This window comes from Camelus dromedarius, chromosome 16, assembly GCF_036321535.1.
Source record: "Camelus dromedarius isolate mCamDro1 chromosome 16, mCamDro1.pat, whole genome shotgun sequence".
NCBI lineage: Eukaryota > Metazoa > Chordata > Mammalia > Artiodactyla > Camelidae > Camelus > Camelus dromedarius.
The window spans coordinates 36,818,227-36,833,328 of record NC_087451.1 but is presented as its reverse complement, the minus strand read 5'-3'; the positions used below and the strand labels follow the sequence as shown (position 1 = coordinate 36,833,328).

Below are 15,102 nucleotides of genomic sequence, written 5' to 3'. Positions count from 1 at the left end.
CCATCCTCACCGAACTGCTGTGAGGGCTAAAGGAGTTGACATATGTGAAGCTATCAGAACAGGGCCTGACTGATGGGTAAGTACTGTGCCAAGAGCTAGTGATTATTAGAATTACTTAATCAAAGAGATCCTAGTTGGGTGGTGCTACCCAGCAGACTGGGAACCCATGGTAAATACTTGGGTAGAATAAATAAACTATGTTTTTCTCTGCAAAATAATTACATACACAATTAAATTAAAATACAAAAGGGAACCTATAGCAGCGGCCTTGATGCTCCACCCCCACCTCTTCTGCACTCACCTAAACACAGCAAATCTGCTCATTAAGAACACCTGCCTGGAGGCATTTTTACCCCCTGGGCTGTGCAGCATGCTAAGTTCATGGTGGGCACAAGCCAGAAGGGTCAGAAAACTAATACTCCTGGAAGCCCCTCTTAACCAGTGACGAATAAGGAGTAATTAAATACCCCGGCTTTCTCACCCCTCTGGTGACATACCTCTGAGCCCCTCATTCATTTATTTCTCTCAGTGGCTTCATATCTCAGTGGCTTATTGCAATAACCTGCCTGAAAATGCAAACTTCCCTGGCTTCCTCCCCTTCCCTCTCTCTTGTCCCCATTCCTTATGGTGCTTCTAAGTATCAATTACCAAACAAATCAGTTCCACTAAATCCTTCATCTCAAGTTCAGCTTCTTAAGAAACCCAACCCAAAACAAGATCCAAATCCATTAAACAATGAAAACTAATAATGATGTGAACACTGTTCCCAAATTTCACTCCATTGTGTTCATATTTGTTACCTGGAAAGTTATTTGTCCTTTCCACAGGCAAAGCATACACAAGCTTTTCTTTGCTTTCTGCCTTCAGTTTAGCATCGGGGATGTGATGCTTAATGAAGGATGTTATTTTTTCTGGATCACATGTTTCATTTCTGCACAAACTAATATGTAAAAGAAAAGACAATTCATTTGTATTTTCTCTACTGCTACCAGAAAAAAAGAGCTTTTATTGGATTTCTAGCTTTTGAGTACTACCTTACTTGGCTTTAGGGAACAAACAAAATGAGTAAATAACAATAACAATGCCATCGGTTTGAAAAATCTTATGATCTAAACGGAAAAGGTGTATAAACTCAAAACTACAGATACGTAATGTAATTAAAACTACATATTAAGCACGAAGATAAACAGAAGGAGGTAAGAACATTAGGCAGAAGAGATTTCTTAGGGAAAATAATTGTGTAGATAACAGAAAATTAGTGTCTAATAGGGAACTTTGCCCTTCATGTATGTTTTGTTTGGCCATCAGGTTTTGTTTTGCTTTTTAATTTTTTTAGCCTGGACATACTTTCTTGTTAGACACAGTCCTCTCTCTGCCACCAGATTTACTTGGTTGATACTAGCTTCTGAAAGCATTGGACCTTGTGCCCTAGGAAAGAATGAGAACACACTGCAGGATTCTACGGATCAGCTGAGGAGAACTGAGGGTGGGGAGAAGGTGGAGGTTGAGGCTGCACAGGGCGGCAACCTGGAAAGTGGTCCGGAAGAAGCCCTGCTGTGACCAGTCAGCCTAGGCTTCCCCTTTGGGATTCTGCCTACCGTTGGTCAGTGAAGATACAGGAGGCAGGAATGTGGGGAAAAAAAGCTTTTGGGAAACACTGATTAATCCAGTTCAGCAGCGATGGAGCATGAGGCCAATTCTCTCTCAGAATGGTCTCCCTTTTTGCTATACCAGTATCAGAAATACATCTACATGTCCAATCTTCCCTTAAAGTCTTTACCTTAAGTGATATCCAAGACCCCATCTTCTCTTCAAAAAGACAGAGGAGCCTGCACACTTCAGTCTCCCGCTGGACATGATCACTTTTCTATCTGAGTAACAAGAAGTAAGAGAGAGAAAAGGATAGGAGCCACTTCTCCCAACTCTAGAAAGTGTGGGTGGAGGAGCACAGCTCTGATTTCCAAAGGAGAAGAGTTCTGTGGGCATAACTACATCTAAGGTGCATTTAAAAATTGGAAACATGCATTAAAATAGATGCATTTAAAATGAGCTTATGCATTCCAGTCTTCTTCAGTGGCCCTCAACACTTCTTAAAAAAACCATAAATTATACAGGCATATTTCCTACTCTTTATGGTAAAGAATGAATGGATATTTTCAATCAAATATACATGAAAGAAGATCTGGATGTTGAAATTAAGCTGATCTGAAAAATACCACTTTTCTCATTAGCAGTCACAGTCTCGCACATGTACAGTTGCTGAGGGATTCTACAGTGGGATTAGATGCCTGTCATCCCTCAGATTCCTATGGAATAGACACACCAAGGTGATGAAAGCAGGCATCTTGGCCTGGGAATAAATATTTCCCAAGGTCTTTACCATCATGTTGGAGAAAACCAACAATTACCAGCCAGAACATCAGCTTCATCTATGAAATGTGTACTCAAGAGGATCACGCGGTCTGCTTTGCGCTCTTTGAGGAAGCTCCATACTCGATGTCTTGAAAAGGGATCCAATCCTGCAGTTGGTTCATCTAACAGTAAAATCTACAGAGGATGAAGATATATAAAGTGTGTGTCTCTTCCACGTTAATTATTTCCACAATATAATATAAGAAACAATAAAAATCAAAAAATAATAATGACTATCCAACAACTTATGTCCTATATACTTATATTCATGGCTAAACATAGTAGGTTCTCTCTTGATCCACTACAATGAAAACTCCACTACTACCAGTGGTAAAAGGAGAGCCTGACTTCTTTGATATTAATCTTAGCAATATTTTTTGGATATGTCTCCTCAGGCAAGGGAAACAAAAGCAAAAATAAACAAATGGGACTACATCAAACTACAAAGCTTTTGCAGAGGGAAGGAAATTATCAATGAAACAAAAAGTTTGACTACTGAATGGGAGAAGATATTGTCAAATGATATGACTGATTAGGGGTTAGTATCCAAAATATACAAAGAACTTACACAACTCAACATCCAAAAAAAAAAAGTTATAAAATGTTCAGGGGACTTGAAAAGACATTCCTCCAAAGACATACTGATGGCCAACAGACACATGAAAAGATACTCAACATCACCAATCATCAGGGAAATGCACATCAAAACCACAATGATATATCATCTCATATCTGTCAGAATGGCTGTTATCCAAAGGGCAACAAATAACAAGCATTGGTGAGGATGTGGAAAAAAGCAAACACTCGTGCACTGTCGGTGGGAATGTAAATTGGTACAGCTACTATGGAAAACAGCACGGAGTTTCCCTAAAAATTTAAAAATAGAACTACCATATGATCTAGCAATTCCACTTCTGGACATTTCCCCCCCCAAAAAACCAAGAACACTAATTCAAAAAGATATATGCACCCCTATGTTCATTGCAGTATTATTTATAACAGCCAAGATATGGAAGCAACCTAAGTGTCCATCAATATAGGAATGTATAAAGAAGATGTGAGATACATATACAATGGAATATTACTTGGCCATAAAAAGAATTAAATCTTGCCATTTGCGAAAACATGGTGGACCTAGAGGGTATTATGCTAAGTGAAATAAGCCAGAGAAAGACAAATACTGTATGATCTCTTTTATATGTGGAATCTAAGCAATAAAACAAACAGAACAAATAAAACAAAACAGAAACATACTCATTGATACAGAGAACAAACAAGTGGTTGGCAGAAGGGAGGAGGGTGGATGAGTGAAATAGGTGAGGGAGATTAAGAGGTATAAACCTCCAGTTACAAAATAAATGAGTCATGAGGATGCAACATACAGCATAGAGAATATAGTCAATAATATTTTAAGAAGTTTGTATGGTAACAGATGGTAACTAGACGCATTGTGGTGATCATTTGTAATGTACAGAAATACTGAATCACTATGTTGCACACCTGGAACTAACATTGTGTTGTGGGTCAATTATACTCCAAGTAAATAAATAAAGTAAAATGTAGTTTCATCATCTGTGTATACAATAAAATGTCTTTACCACACACACACACAAAAGAGCATGACTTGTTCCTGATACTCAGTCTGCATTCCTCCACACTTACTTGAGGATCTCCTAAAATGGCAATCCCAAGGGTCAGCTTTCTTTTCTGACCTTCACTTAATTGTACAGCAAGACTATCCTGAATGTTCTGTATGTCCAATTCCAATAAAATTCTTTGAACCTAGACAAGAAAATATACAAAGCTTAAAATCCAAGATGATTAACCATCCATTAAAGTTATATATATACACACACACATACACACACACACACACACACACACACATATATATAAACACACACACATACATATATTTTTTTTAAAGGGCCACATTGTCTAAATTTTATTCATAACAGGGCAGTAAATCACTGGCAGGAATTCTGTGGTCATGATTTAACTTGGCAAATGGGTGGCAGTTTTGATCAATTTGAGCATGACCATCTACCTCTTGTTCCACTTCCTGCGGCTGAATCCCTTTTATTTTAGCAAACAGCCTGAGGTTTTCCTTCACAGTGAGTGTGTCAAATTGAACATTGCGTTGAGGACAAACACCAGTTATCATTTGGATTTCCTCCAAGTCTTGCATTTCAGAGGGATTTTTATTATAGATGGTCACTGACCCTAAGAATAGAAGTTAAAAATAATTGAACATTGGTGAGATAATATATTTTATTAGTGTTTGGAGATCTTATTCAGGCAAATATTGGCATATATTCAGAAATACCTAAAATGATGACCTTATAATTTATTAGCAACTACTAATTATTCGTAACGTAAGTACATGCTCAGAATAGTGTATATTTTCCCTGGAGTATCACACAGCAATGGAATAAAGATAATGAATTTCATGAAAATCTGGGAAATATAAAATACATACAAAATCATGTAGTTCTGATAAACAACTTTAGATAAACAAACATTATTTTCTCTTAAGCAGTTAAATTTAAATCCTAAAATGAGAAGGGCATTCACATGACCTCATTCGATTATCAGACATCTTGCCTTCGGGAGATTTCTTTTTGCTTACCTTCTGTTGGAACAGACAATCCATTAAGGATGTTTAGCAACGAAGATTTGCCAGCTCCACTGCGACCCAGAATTGCTGTGATTTGACCTTCATATATGTCAAAGAACAAGCCTGTTTTCAGAATAAAATATAAACATTGTAAATAAGAAGGCATTAGACAGGGCTGGTTCTAAAAACAGAACAAGAACATTTAAATGTGTGTTCTCAAGCATCTCAATAGTTTACAAAATGTAAAATTCAGTATTTTCCTGTTTGCTAAAATAACATGCTTATTGTAGAATATTTGAGATATAAATTCAATCACTTAAGAAGATAAAAATCAATCATAATTCCAAACATTAACATTGTAATACACTTGCATCTAGTGCATATGTATTTGCATATATGAATTTGTAAATGTATCTTTACAAACTTTGATCATCCTCTTTTTTTTCTAGCCAGCCTTTTTAAATATTAAATCGTAAGTACTTTTCATGGCATTAATTACCTTCTAAAATATAGTCGTCAAAAATTTATATTTTTCCCTGTGCCCATTTTTCTATTCTTGAGTTATAAACTTTTTGCATTTATATGTCATAGAAAAATCATTTAGCTGAGAATCTTTTGAAGTATTATTTTTTGCTTTTTTGCCTTACCACCAAGTGAAAATCAAACTTTGTTATGGAAAGTTGTTAAACAAAGTAAGATGAAATTCTTAAGAATCTTATAATACATTATATTGAAAAGATAGTTCCCTTAAGCAACTTACTTTCAAACATTATTGAAATTACTTAATAGCTGGGCTGAAATTTCAGTTAATCTATTTTCTATCTGGATGATCTTGAATAAACTAAACTCTATAAGGTTCGGTTTACTCAGATATTAAATGTGCTAGTAATAATAATTATAAATAAAGAGAAAATTCTTTCTGTTGTAATCCAAACCATTAAAACCCTCGCTTACAATTTGACTGAAAGATTCTAAAGATCATTGGAAGAATAAACTCAAATAATTAAGAAAAATTAAACAGTAAGGAAATCAGCCTTGGCTATAAGATATTGAAATATACTAGAGAACTATAATAATTAAAATATTAGTAATACAGTAACACCAGTAGAGCAAACATAATAATTAAAATATTACTGTTCCACGATACACTGACCAATAGAACAGAAACTTAAAATGGACTAACGACAAGAAATAAAGATTAATGAAACAACTTTTCAAATTCATCAAAAAGGTGAGTTAATTAATAAACAGTATTGGGACAACTACACAAGACATTAACAAATTTCATGCCTGTTGTTTTTAAATGGGAAAAAAGGTGTTTTCAAGGATAAGAGAAAAGTAATGCTAGCTATCCTGGAACTGACACATATTAACTGAAAAAAGAAATATAAGTCTCAGTTTCCTCATGTGCGAAATGGGAGGCATGTTATGGATTTCATCAGATTAAAGGGAATTACCATGCACATCACTTAGCATGGTTCCCAGCACACACTCAGTAAGTACTCAATAAACTTTAAATGTGTGTTGCTATTATTACTGTTACTGATGTTGTGGTCAACTACTGCTCTTGGGAGGATGAATTTTCATAACTTTGGAGGAGAATGATTTCATGTATGAAACAGGAATCTTTTAAAAAAATGCCCAATTTGAATAATTCTGCTTCTAGAAATTTTTATTTAGGAAATAATTAATGATCCTTACAAAGATTGAGCAAGAATGTTCATTATAGCATCTTTTACGATAGTGAAAAAGTTGGAAACAAACTAAATTTCATACACTAGTGTGTTAGTTAAGTAAATCATGGTACCCATACAATGGAATGTTATCTAGCCATCGAAAAACAGGCTGTAGACAAAGGACTTCAAAAGCATATTTCCTAAAGTGTTCCAAGTTGCCACAGGAACCAGTTTCCTGGGCAGAAGGATGAGAGGGTAAAAGTCCCACCCCTGCTTCCCAAAGAACAACTCCAATTGGTTGTTTCCTATATTTTTTTAATATATTGATCCTTGATGTTTTAATTTTTTTTAAGTCCTACTACTTTTAAAAATAGAAGAAATCCTTGCAGAAGTTGAAACTGTTCACAGACATGGATGAGTGCAAAAGTAGTTCATAATGTGTTCTAGAAATTGAAATGATATATTTAAAAATATTTCCACGTATCTTTGGCTAAAACTAAATCTAGATCTAGATGGTATCTGTTAAGAATAAACTTGCTTACATAAGTACATTAAATTCTCAAAGATATAATCTCAAAGGAATAATAAGTAAGATTAAGTTAAGGTTTGCTACATTTATTAGAAAATAAATACAATATAAGTAAATTGGACCAAGAACCCTCAATTTTTGGGAGGGTCTATGGCTCTTCGTTTTTCAACTTTAAGGCTTTTGTCTCTTCTAAAAATAATTCACATTCCTCCTAAAAATCATTATTCATAAAAGCAAACTGTTTTTTATGAAATGTAACCACTAAGTTTGATGCTTGCTTAAATGTTTAGTATAAAATATGTTGGTTAACTAAAAATTATGAACCGTATTTGTCATAGGATATTGACCTGTGAAATTTAATTCGTGGTCAATGGTGTTACTCACCTTGTTTTTAGACAACCTCACCAGTACCTATAAACTATGTAAATTCCCTGGCTAGCATAAAAAAAATGATCAATTTTAAGTATAGATGTTCTTTCCTCATTGTGCAAATAAAATATTGTTTATATACCAAATTCATCTTTTAAAATGAAGTGAAATGGCATTTTTCATTGTATAATTCCATTTTTGTAGATTAATAGATCCATGAAACATTGGAAGGATTTTATATCCAGTTCTTAATCATCGTCAGTTTTCAGGTGGTGGGGCTAGATTGTTTATATATTTTTCTGTTTGGCTTTCTCTAATTTTTCACATTGAATTTTCCCCCATTTTTGCTACAGAGAAGTCAATTAAACTATGAAATATTTTTCCTTACCTTTCAATACTTCCACTTTTCCAGTCTTTCCTTTATACTCTTTTTTAACATTTCTGATTCTGAAATAAAAGAGGTGCTTAGTTAACCAACAGAAAAGTAAAAACAGTACAGATCATGAACAACCCTATTTAGAGTGACAGATGCGATCAACTTCATGAGAAATAAGGGCTGGCATAACAGTCTACTCAAAAAGACCAAGACTTTCTTCTGATCGATCACTTCCCCTGAGGGAGAAAACTAAGAGTCTCTTTAGAAAGTTACAATTAAATTACTAGTGTTTTGCTTAGACAAGTAGAATGCTGTATTGTTACCCTCACTTTCTTACTCCAGTCTTCGAACATCTGTTGCTTTGCTCTGTACAGGATGAGCTCATTCATCTGCACTCTTTAACCATCATCTCCCATCCCCTTTAGTCTTGCTCATTAACCAGACCTCTGTCACCTGCATTTTCCATAGTTTCCTCTCTGAGACCTTCTGTTTGAGTTCTAACTCTGCTTTAGATACAATCAAATTTCTCTCTTCCCCTTACCTTAAAAATTTTTTCAAAATAAAAGTGTAAATTTGCCATCAAAACTTCCTCACATCTCACTTCTTCCTCAGTCACTCTGGCTTCTGAAACCACTATCCTAGCAAATCTCTTCATACTGAAATCATTAGTGTCCTCCTAATTACCAAACGCAACAAATACTTCTCCATCCTTACTTATTGGATTGTGGGTCACTACTGAGGACTCTGTCTTTGTTGAAAGTGTCTATTTTCAAGGTAACGTTCAAGTTTGTTGCTTTTTTCTTCCTGTTTTTCAAAATGCTCTTTCTGTCTCCTTGTAGAGTCCTCTTCATTCACCAGCCCTGACCCTGGTGTTCCACGGGGCTTTCTCTATGCACATTATGGGTCTTCTCATTCTAGGCTCTGTCAGTGCATTATTTCATTGATTCTCATTGTTTCAGCACCAACACAACATTGACCTCATTCTCTGCCCTGAGCTTTAGGCTCACCATCTAAAGGTTTGCTGTTATTGCTTCATCCCAATATCTCTCTCTCTCTCACACACACACACACACACACACACCTCTAAATCAATGATTACCAAACCTGAATGCACACTGGAATTTCAAAGGAAGCAGATACAGGACAAAGCAGGAACCAGGCTCAGACAGATTATAGATGTCTTGACTATGTATGATCACGACTTTCCTTTCCTGGCTTGTCAGTGGCCCCAGACCTCCACATTAGTGAAGAATCCAGACAAAGCGAAAGGGATGCCCAGAATCAATGCAACATAGCTTTGTCAGGGCTGCAGGGTAAGGGGGACCGGGGCAGGTCGGTGAGGACATTTCACTTTTCTCTCCTTCACAGAAGTCAAAGAACAAGCATTTTTTGAACTATATAAGTAACCTTATGACTTTCTTAGGAGATTGAATCTTATTATAATTTGAATAGTAATACAATTTTTATATTTTGTGTTCTCAACTGGTAAAGAGGGAATGATGACACTGAATTTGGGGGGATTATTCGTCACTTGGCTTTGCTTTTTTGGGTAGAAGCTTTCTATGGAGCTGGGGTTGGGAGGGGCTGTAGCTTAACAGACAATAGGGCAGAATTAGAAGTCTGCTGCTTAGGTACATAAGTTCACCCTATGCTCTTCGTCTTACAGAGAAATATTTTACTTCATAGCACTTCATAGCTACAGTTTCATTTTATTCACCTTCCTTTGCCTCCTGACAGCTTCTCAGTAAGAGTATAGATCCTGAAACCAGACTGGATTCCAATATCAGTTCCTCTTTTACGAGTATGTGACACTGGACAAGAGACAACATCTCAGGACTTCACTTTTCTCATCTGTAAAATGGGAAAATAGAAGTATCTGCCTTGTAAGCTTTTTGTGAGAATTAAATGAGTGTCCAGTACATAGTAAGCACTATGTGAATATCTGCTGCATAAATGCTTAATGTTTAAAACTCTCTAATTCTTCAACTTGAGTACACATTAGGAAAATCTACAGAGCTCTTTAAAATCCACAGGTACTGGGGTTCAAGCCCACAGTCCTTGAATTAGAATCACTGGAGGTAGGGTGTGAGAGCAGAGAGATTTTTAAAGCTCCTCATGTAAGTCTGTTACAAACAGCCCTACAAAGTAGATGTTACTCTTGTTTCACAGAGGACACTGAGACTCAGAGAAACTTCTTCACTTGTTCAAGATAAAACAACAGATGAGAGGAAAGGATGGTATTAACTGCTAAGAAATTCTGATTCCAAACTTCCTGCTTCTTCTATTATACCATATAAGCCAGACAAAACCATGGAGGAAGGGATTCAGAGAAAGAAAAGAGCAGTAATAAAAGAGAGGTGGGGGACAAGAGACAGAAACAAGCGGGAGACAAGACAGAGGGTGATGCAGTAACATTTTATGGAGCTGAGCAAAGGGAATTTTCAAGTATCAGTAGGAGACGCTGATGCTGATGATAGTGAAAGACTTCAAAGTGATGCTCACAAAAACAAACTTCTTTTTCAATATTCTGCTTCAGGTTCACTCTATTCTTGGTTAGTAATCCATTCACCTCGCACCCGTGTATTAGTACACATGCGGTTACCTGATGGCTTCTCTCCCTTGGAATTCTGGAGGAACTGGTTCAAAATAATCGTCAGAAGGGTGCTCAGGATCTATTTCTTTCTCGATGATTTTGTTACTAGTCCTTTGGTGTTGGAAACAAGATGATGAGCTCAGGAAAAATAATGGAGAGTAACGGCGCTCATTTCCATCTAATTAACCAAGAGGCAATACGATACTTGTTCAGTAACAAAAAACAATAAGCAAAGAAGCCTTGTTCAGAACAGTGCAGAATATCTTGGACTTCCAAGCATCATAAAAAAATATATTTGCTTTCTACCTTCCTATTATTGAGAAGAAAATTTGAGAGTGAAGAAAACAAGGAAAATGAAAAAGAAATAACATATTATTACTAAAGTTAAACAATATAATAGAAAATTTGATGAAGTATAAATCAAAGGTTGGAGTAAAATTGTTCTAAAAGGTATTTGAAATAATGAATTAAATCAAATATTGGAGGGGGAAGACTTAATATGGCACATAAAAATGTTTGTGAACTTAAGAAATTACATGACCACAGCAATATGATTGAACATCATACTGAAATCTATATGGTACCTGAATAAAAACTACATGAAGAAATTAATTTGTTTAGGATGAATATATGGTCATTCTCCAGATTTTAAGAAATGAAATCATATTTGTTATTAAAGGTCTTTGGATATTAACCAGAAGTGATAAAAAGACAGAAATACATACAAATAAATATATGGGAACATACAAGACAAACAAATACAGTCAAATAGAAGGAACATAAAAAATAAGATAAATGAGACTGTACAAGAAAAAAAGGCATTCTGATTCTAATATGTGTGCAGGAAATCTAGCCTTTTTGAAATTTTTGGTTGTTTTCAAGATACATAAAATCTAACTGGGCAATATACTCTGTAAATATGAGCACTATATGAACAGTTTAATGCTGAAATCATCCTCTCCAATTTTCATTTGCTATCTCCTTAAATGACAGACATCTCAAATGGTCCTCCCATAAACAGGGGCAGTGAGGAAAACACTGGTTATTTCCCACCTAGGTCCTATCTAGCTGTGTTTAGTTTACAATCTACCCCCATTCTCGTAAAAATACTTATCAGGAAGCACTTCCACTGCACAATGGCTCTACACTAACCAAAACCATCTTAAGAACTAATTTATTTCCTCTTGTTCTGATACAAATCCTAAATATCACCCTTTGAAAACACTTTCAGGGATCCTTGAAAAGAGTAACATTATTTAATACTATATTACATACATTATTGTATGTTTATAATGTGTTTCACTATATTACATTCAGGAGAACAATTATTTTTATGTAATAACTCCTTCAGGCCATTAAAACTACTAAGCAGAGATAAAGAACTCATTCAACCTGTGATGGGAAATATTTCATTCTTCATTTCTTAAAATATATTTATATAACCTTAAGGAAAAAAAATCTTCAATGTGATCAGTATTTGTGGAGGTGAGAGGAAAACTCATTACTACTTACAGGGTAAGATTTTGTCCAAGTATAACGCCAACACCAAGTAGAAAAAAGCATCAAAAGCCAATATGGAAAAAGTTGCTATCATTATATACGAGTCTCCTGAAGCATCAGGAAAAATCATACCATACATATTATAATCCAGGCGGATAATCTAAGATTCAGACAAAAATAGTAATAAATATTTAAATTAAATAAATAAAAATAATTCAATGTAGCAGCAAAAATGATCATTTTATTAAGTAGCTTTTCCAAGAAGCCTTCATTATGAAGCTATTAGTGAAACTATTTCTATTTTACAGCAATCAAAGGAATGTTAGAAGAAAATACTGATTTTTTAAAAATACAATGTTTTAATAACAGGAATTTAGATTATAATTCCTTTGGTTCTTTCATAATGCCATTGCAATACTGCAAAATATCTACTACATGCAACAAAGGAATACAAATTTTGGAAAGAATATGAAGGATTCTTCGAAGTTTCTTATTAGGATAATGATAAGAGAACTTATCTCTTCCTAGTTTTCACTGTAAATAAAGATTTCTGTTTATAATTTTGCCACGTAATAAGAGCTACCATGTTCTAGGCACTGTTCTAAGTGTTTTTTGTATGATTTCGCTTAATCTTCATCATAACCCTATGAAGTAGGACTTACTGTTTTCAATCTGTATTTACACATGATGAAACAGAGGCACAGAGAAGTTGAGTAGCTTAACTAGATGAAGTCAAAATCACATAGGAGTCACAAAGCTGTAATCAGAATACCGGAAGCCCAGCTCCCAAGTCCAGTTCCTCACCCTAGACACTCCACAATTTTTCAATTTATGTTAAAATGTTAACAATTCATGACAACATTGAGTTTATTCTAGGAATTGAAAGCTGGGTCGATATACGAAGATCAATCAATGTAATTCAACTCAAAGCAGACTGAAGCAGAAATAATGTAATTAATCTAATAGATGTAGAAAAAGCATTTGATAAAATGCAGTGCACACTTATAACAAAGAAAGTCTCTACAAACTAAGAAGATAAGAGGTCTTCCTTAATCTGGTGAATTCAGTGTAGGCAGATCAACACCACAAATCATGCTTAATTGGGAAATGTTGAACTTTTTTAGCCTGCATTTCTATTCAACATTGTCCCAAAGGTCCTGATCTGTGCAGTAAGGCAAGCAAAATAAATAAATGACATAAGGACTACAAAAGGAAAAAATAAATCATCATTAATTTTAAACAACAACATTATACATAAGGAAATCCCACAAAAAAGCTCAGAAAAAGACTAGATTTAACCAAAAAATATAGCAAGAATACTGGATTCAACACCAATGTACAGAAATCAGCTGCACCTCTCTACATTAGCAACGTTTAGAAATAAGAATTTAAACATAAATGCTACTTTTAATGGCATCAAAAGTATCAAAAACTCTGGGATAAATCAAACAAAAATGTGCAGGATACTATACAGAAAACTAAAACAGTTATTAAAGGAAAATGTATGTGAAAATAAATTATGTTCTGACCAAAAAAAGGTATCAGTTTTCCCACAAACTGACTGACAAATTCAACTGCACCAAAAATCTCAACAGCTTTGAGCTCATGTACTGTGTATGTATATAACTTAAGTTAATTCTAAAATTTACATTATTTCAAAGAACCTAGAATAGAAAAGACTCTCTTACAAAAGAAAAAGTGGTAAAATTGTTTGTGCCAGATATCAAGACATATTATAAGGCAAAACAAAACCAATGTGGCAACAGTGCCAGGATAGACAGACGCGTCAGTACATGATTGGTTCAGTTGTGACATAGGAAATACTGGAATTCATTTGGGGAAAGGATGGTTTTCAATAAATGGAACTGAAGCAACTGAATATGTAGAGAAATTAATACTGCCTCTACCTATAGGTACACAAAAGTTATTTTGAAATGGATTTTATATCTAAATATAAAAGCTGAATTGATCCAGCTTTCAGAATAAAACACAGGAGACTATCTTTATAATCTTGGGGTATATGATGCTTTCTTAAAAATACAAAGCACTCTACATAAAAGCTTGACAAAATGGACTTTATCAGTAAGAACCTCTGGTCATTGAAAGCACCATTAGGGCACCAAGAGTAAAAATGCCAGCAGCAAATAACTGAAAAATGCCTCATATCCAGCATGTGTGAGTACAAAGTCATAAGGAAAAGATAGAAAACTCATTTTAAAAGTGGGGAATCCGGACTTGGATAGGCAATTTATAAAACAGAAAATCTAAAAAGCCATTAAGCTGCCATTTGCAGCAACATGGATGTTCCTAGAGAATGTCATTCTAAGTGAAGTAAGCCAGAAAGAGAGAGAAAAATACCATATGAGATCACTCATATGTGGAATCCAAAAAAAAGAACACAAATACAAAACAGAAACAGACTCATGGACAGAATACAAACTTGTGGTTGCCAAGGGGGCAGGGGGTGGGAAGGGACAGACTGGGATTTCAAAATTTGTAGATAGTGACAGGTATATGCAGAATAGATAAACAAGATTATACTGTAGAGCACAAGGAAATATATACAAGACTTTGTGGTAGCTCACAGCGAAAAAAATGTGACAATGAATATATGTATATTCATGTACAACTGAAAAATTGTGCTCTACACTGGAATTTGACACAACATTGTAAAATGTAATTAAATAAAAACTATGATATTACCTGCTTAATTCCAGCAGTGAAGGCAAAGGGGCTACAAATACTGAAAATCCACTCCCAAGGTGAAGGAAGTTCTTCATAAAATGCAGTGATTCCCACACCTCCCCAGAAGAGAGTGAGGAGAAACACGACCAAACTGGTGAGGACAGTTTTCTTTAACAACACACTCATCAGGAATGCCAAAGCTATCTGAAAGAGAGAGATGACATCTAGCTGTTACACAGATTGAGTTCTCTGAGAGTCACTGGTAGTGTGATAAAATAAGGATCTTGATACCATAACATAAATATTTATAAGGGAGACAATGATGAACAATATTAAGGTATGATT

General features: G+C 34.9%; 1 protein-coding gene across 3 annotated transcripts in view; it reads right to left on the bottom strand.

The window, feature by feature from the left end:
* LOC105085698 (ATP-binding cassette sub-family A member 6) overlaps positions 1-15,102 on the bottom strand; it is a 63,441-nt gene that overhangs the window by 26,396 nt on the left and 21,943 nt on the right. For all 3 annotated transcript variants that reach the window (XM_064495614.1, XM_031468954.2, XM_031468953.2), the window contains exons 8-17: positions 14,776-14,961; positions 12,085-12,232; positions 10,582-10,750; positions 7,992-8,050; positions 5,042-5,152; positions 4,460-4,635; positions 4,075-4,194; positions 2,409-2,547; positions 1,781-1,871; positions 801-940 (exon numbers count right to left, since the gene is read on the bottom strand). In XM_064495614.1, coding sequence (XP_064351684.1) covers positions 801-940; positions 1,781-1,871; positions 2,409-2,547; positions 4,075-4,194; positions 4,460-4,635; positions 5,042-5,152; positions 7,992-8,050; positions 10,582-10,750; positions 12,085-12,232; positions 14,776-14,961 — 1,339 coding nt within the window. The remainder of the gene's footprint in view (positions 1-800; positions 941-1,780; positions 1,872-2,408; positions 2,548-4,074; positions 4,195-4,459; positions 4,636-5,041; positions 5,153-7,991; positions 8,051-10,581; positions 10,751-12,084; positions 12,233-14,775; positions 14,962-15,102) is intronic.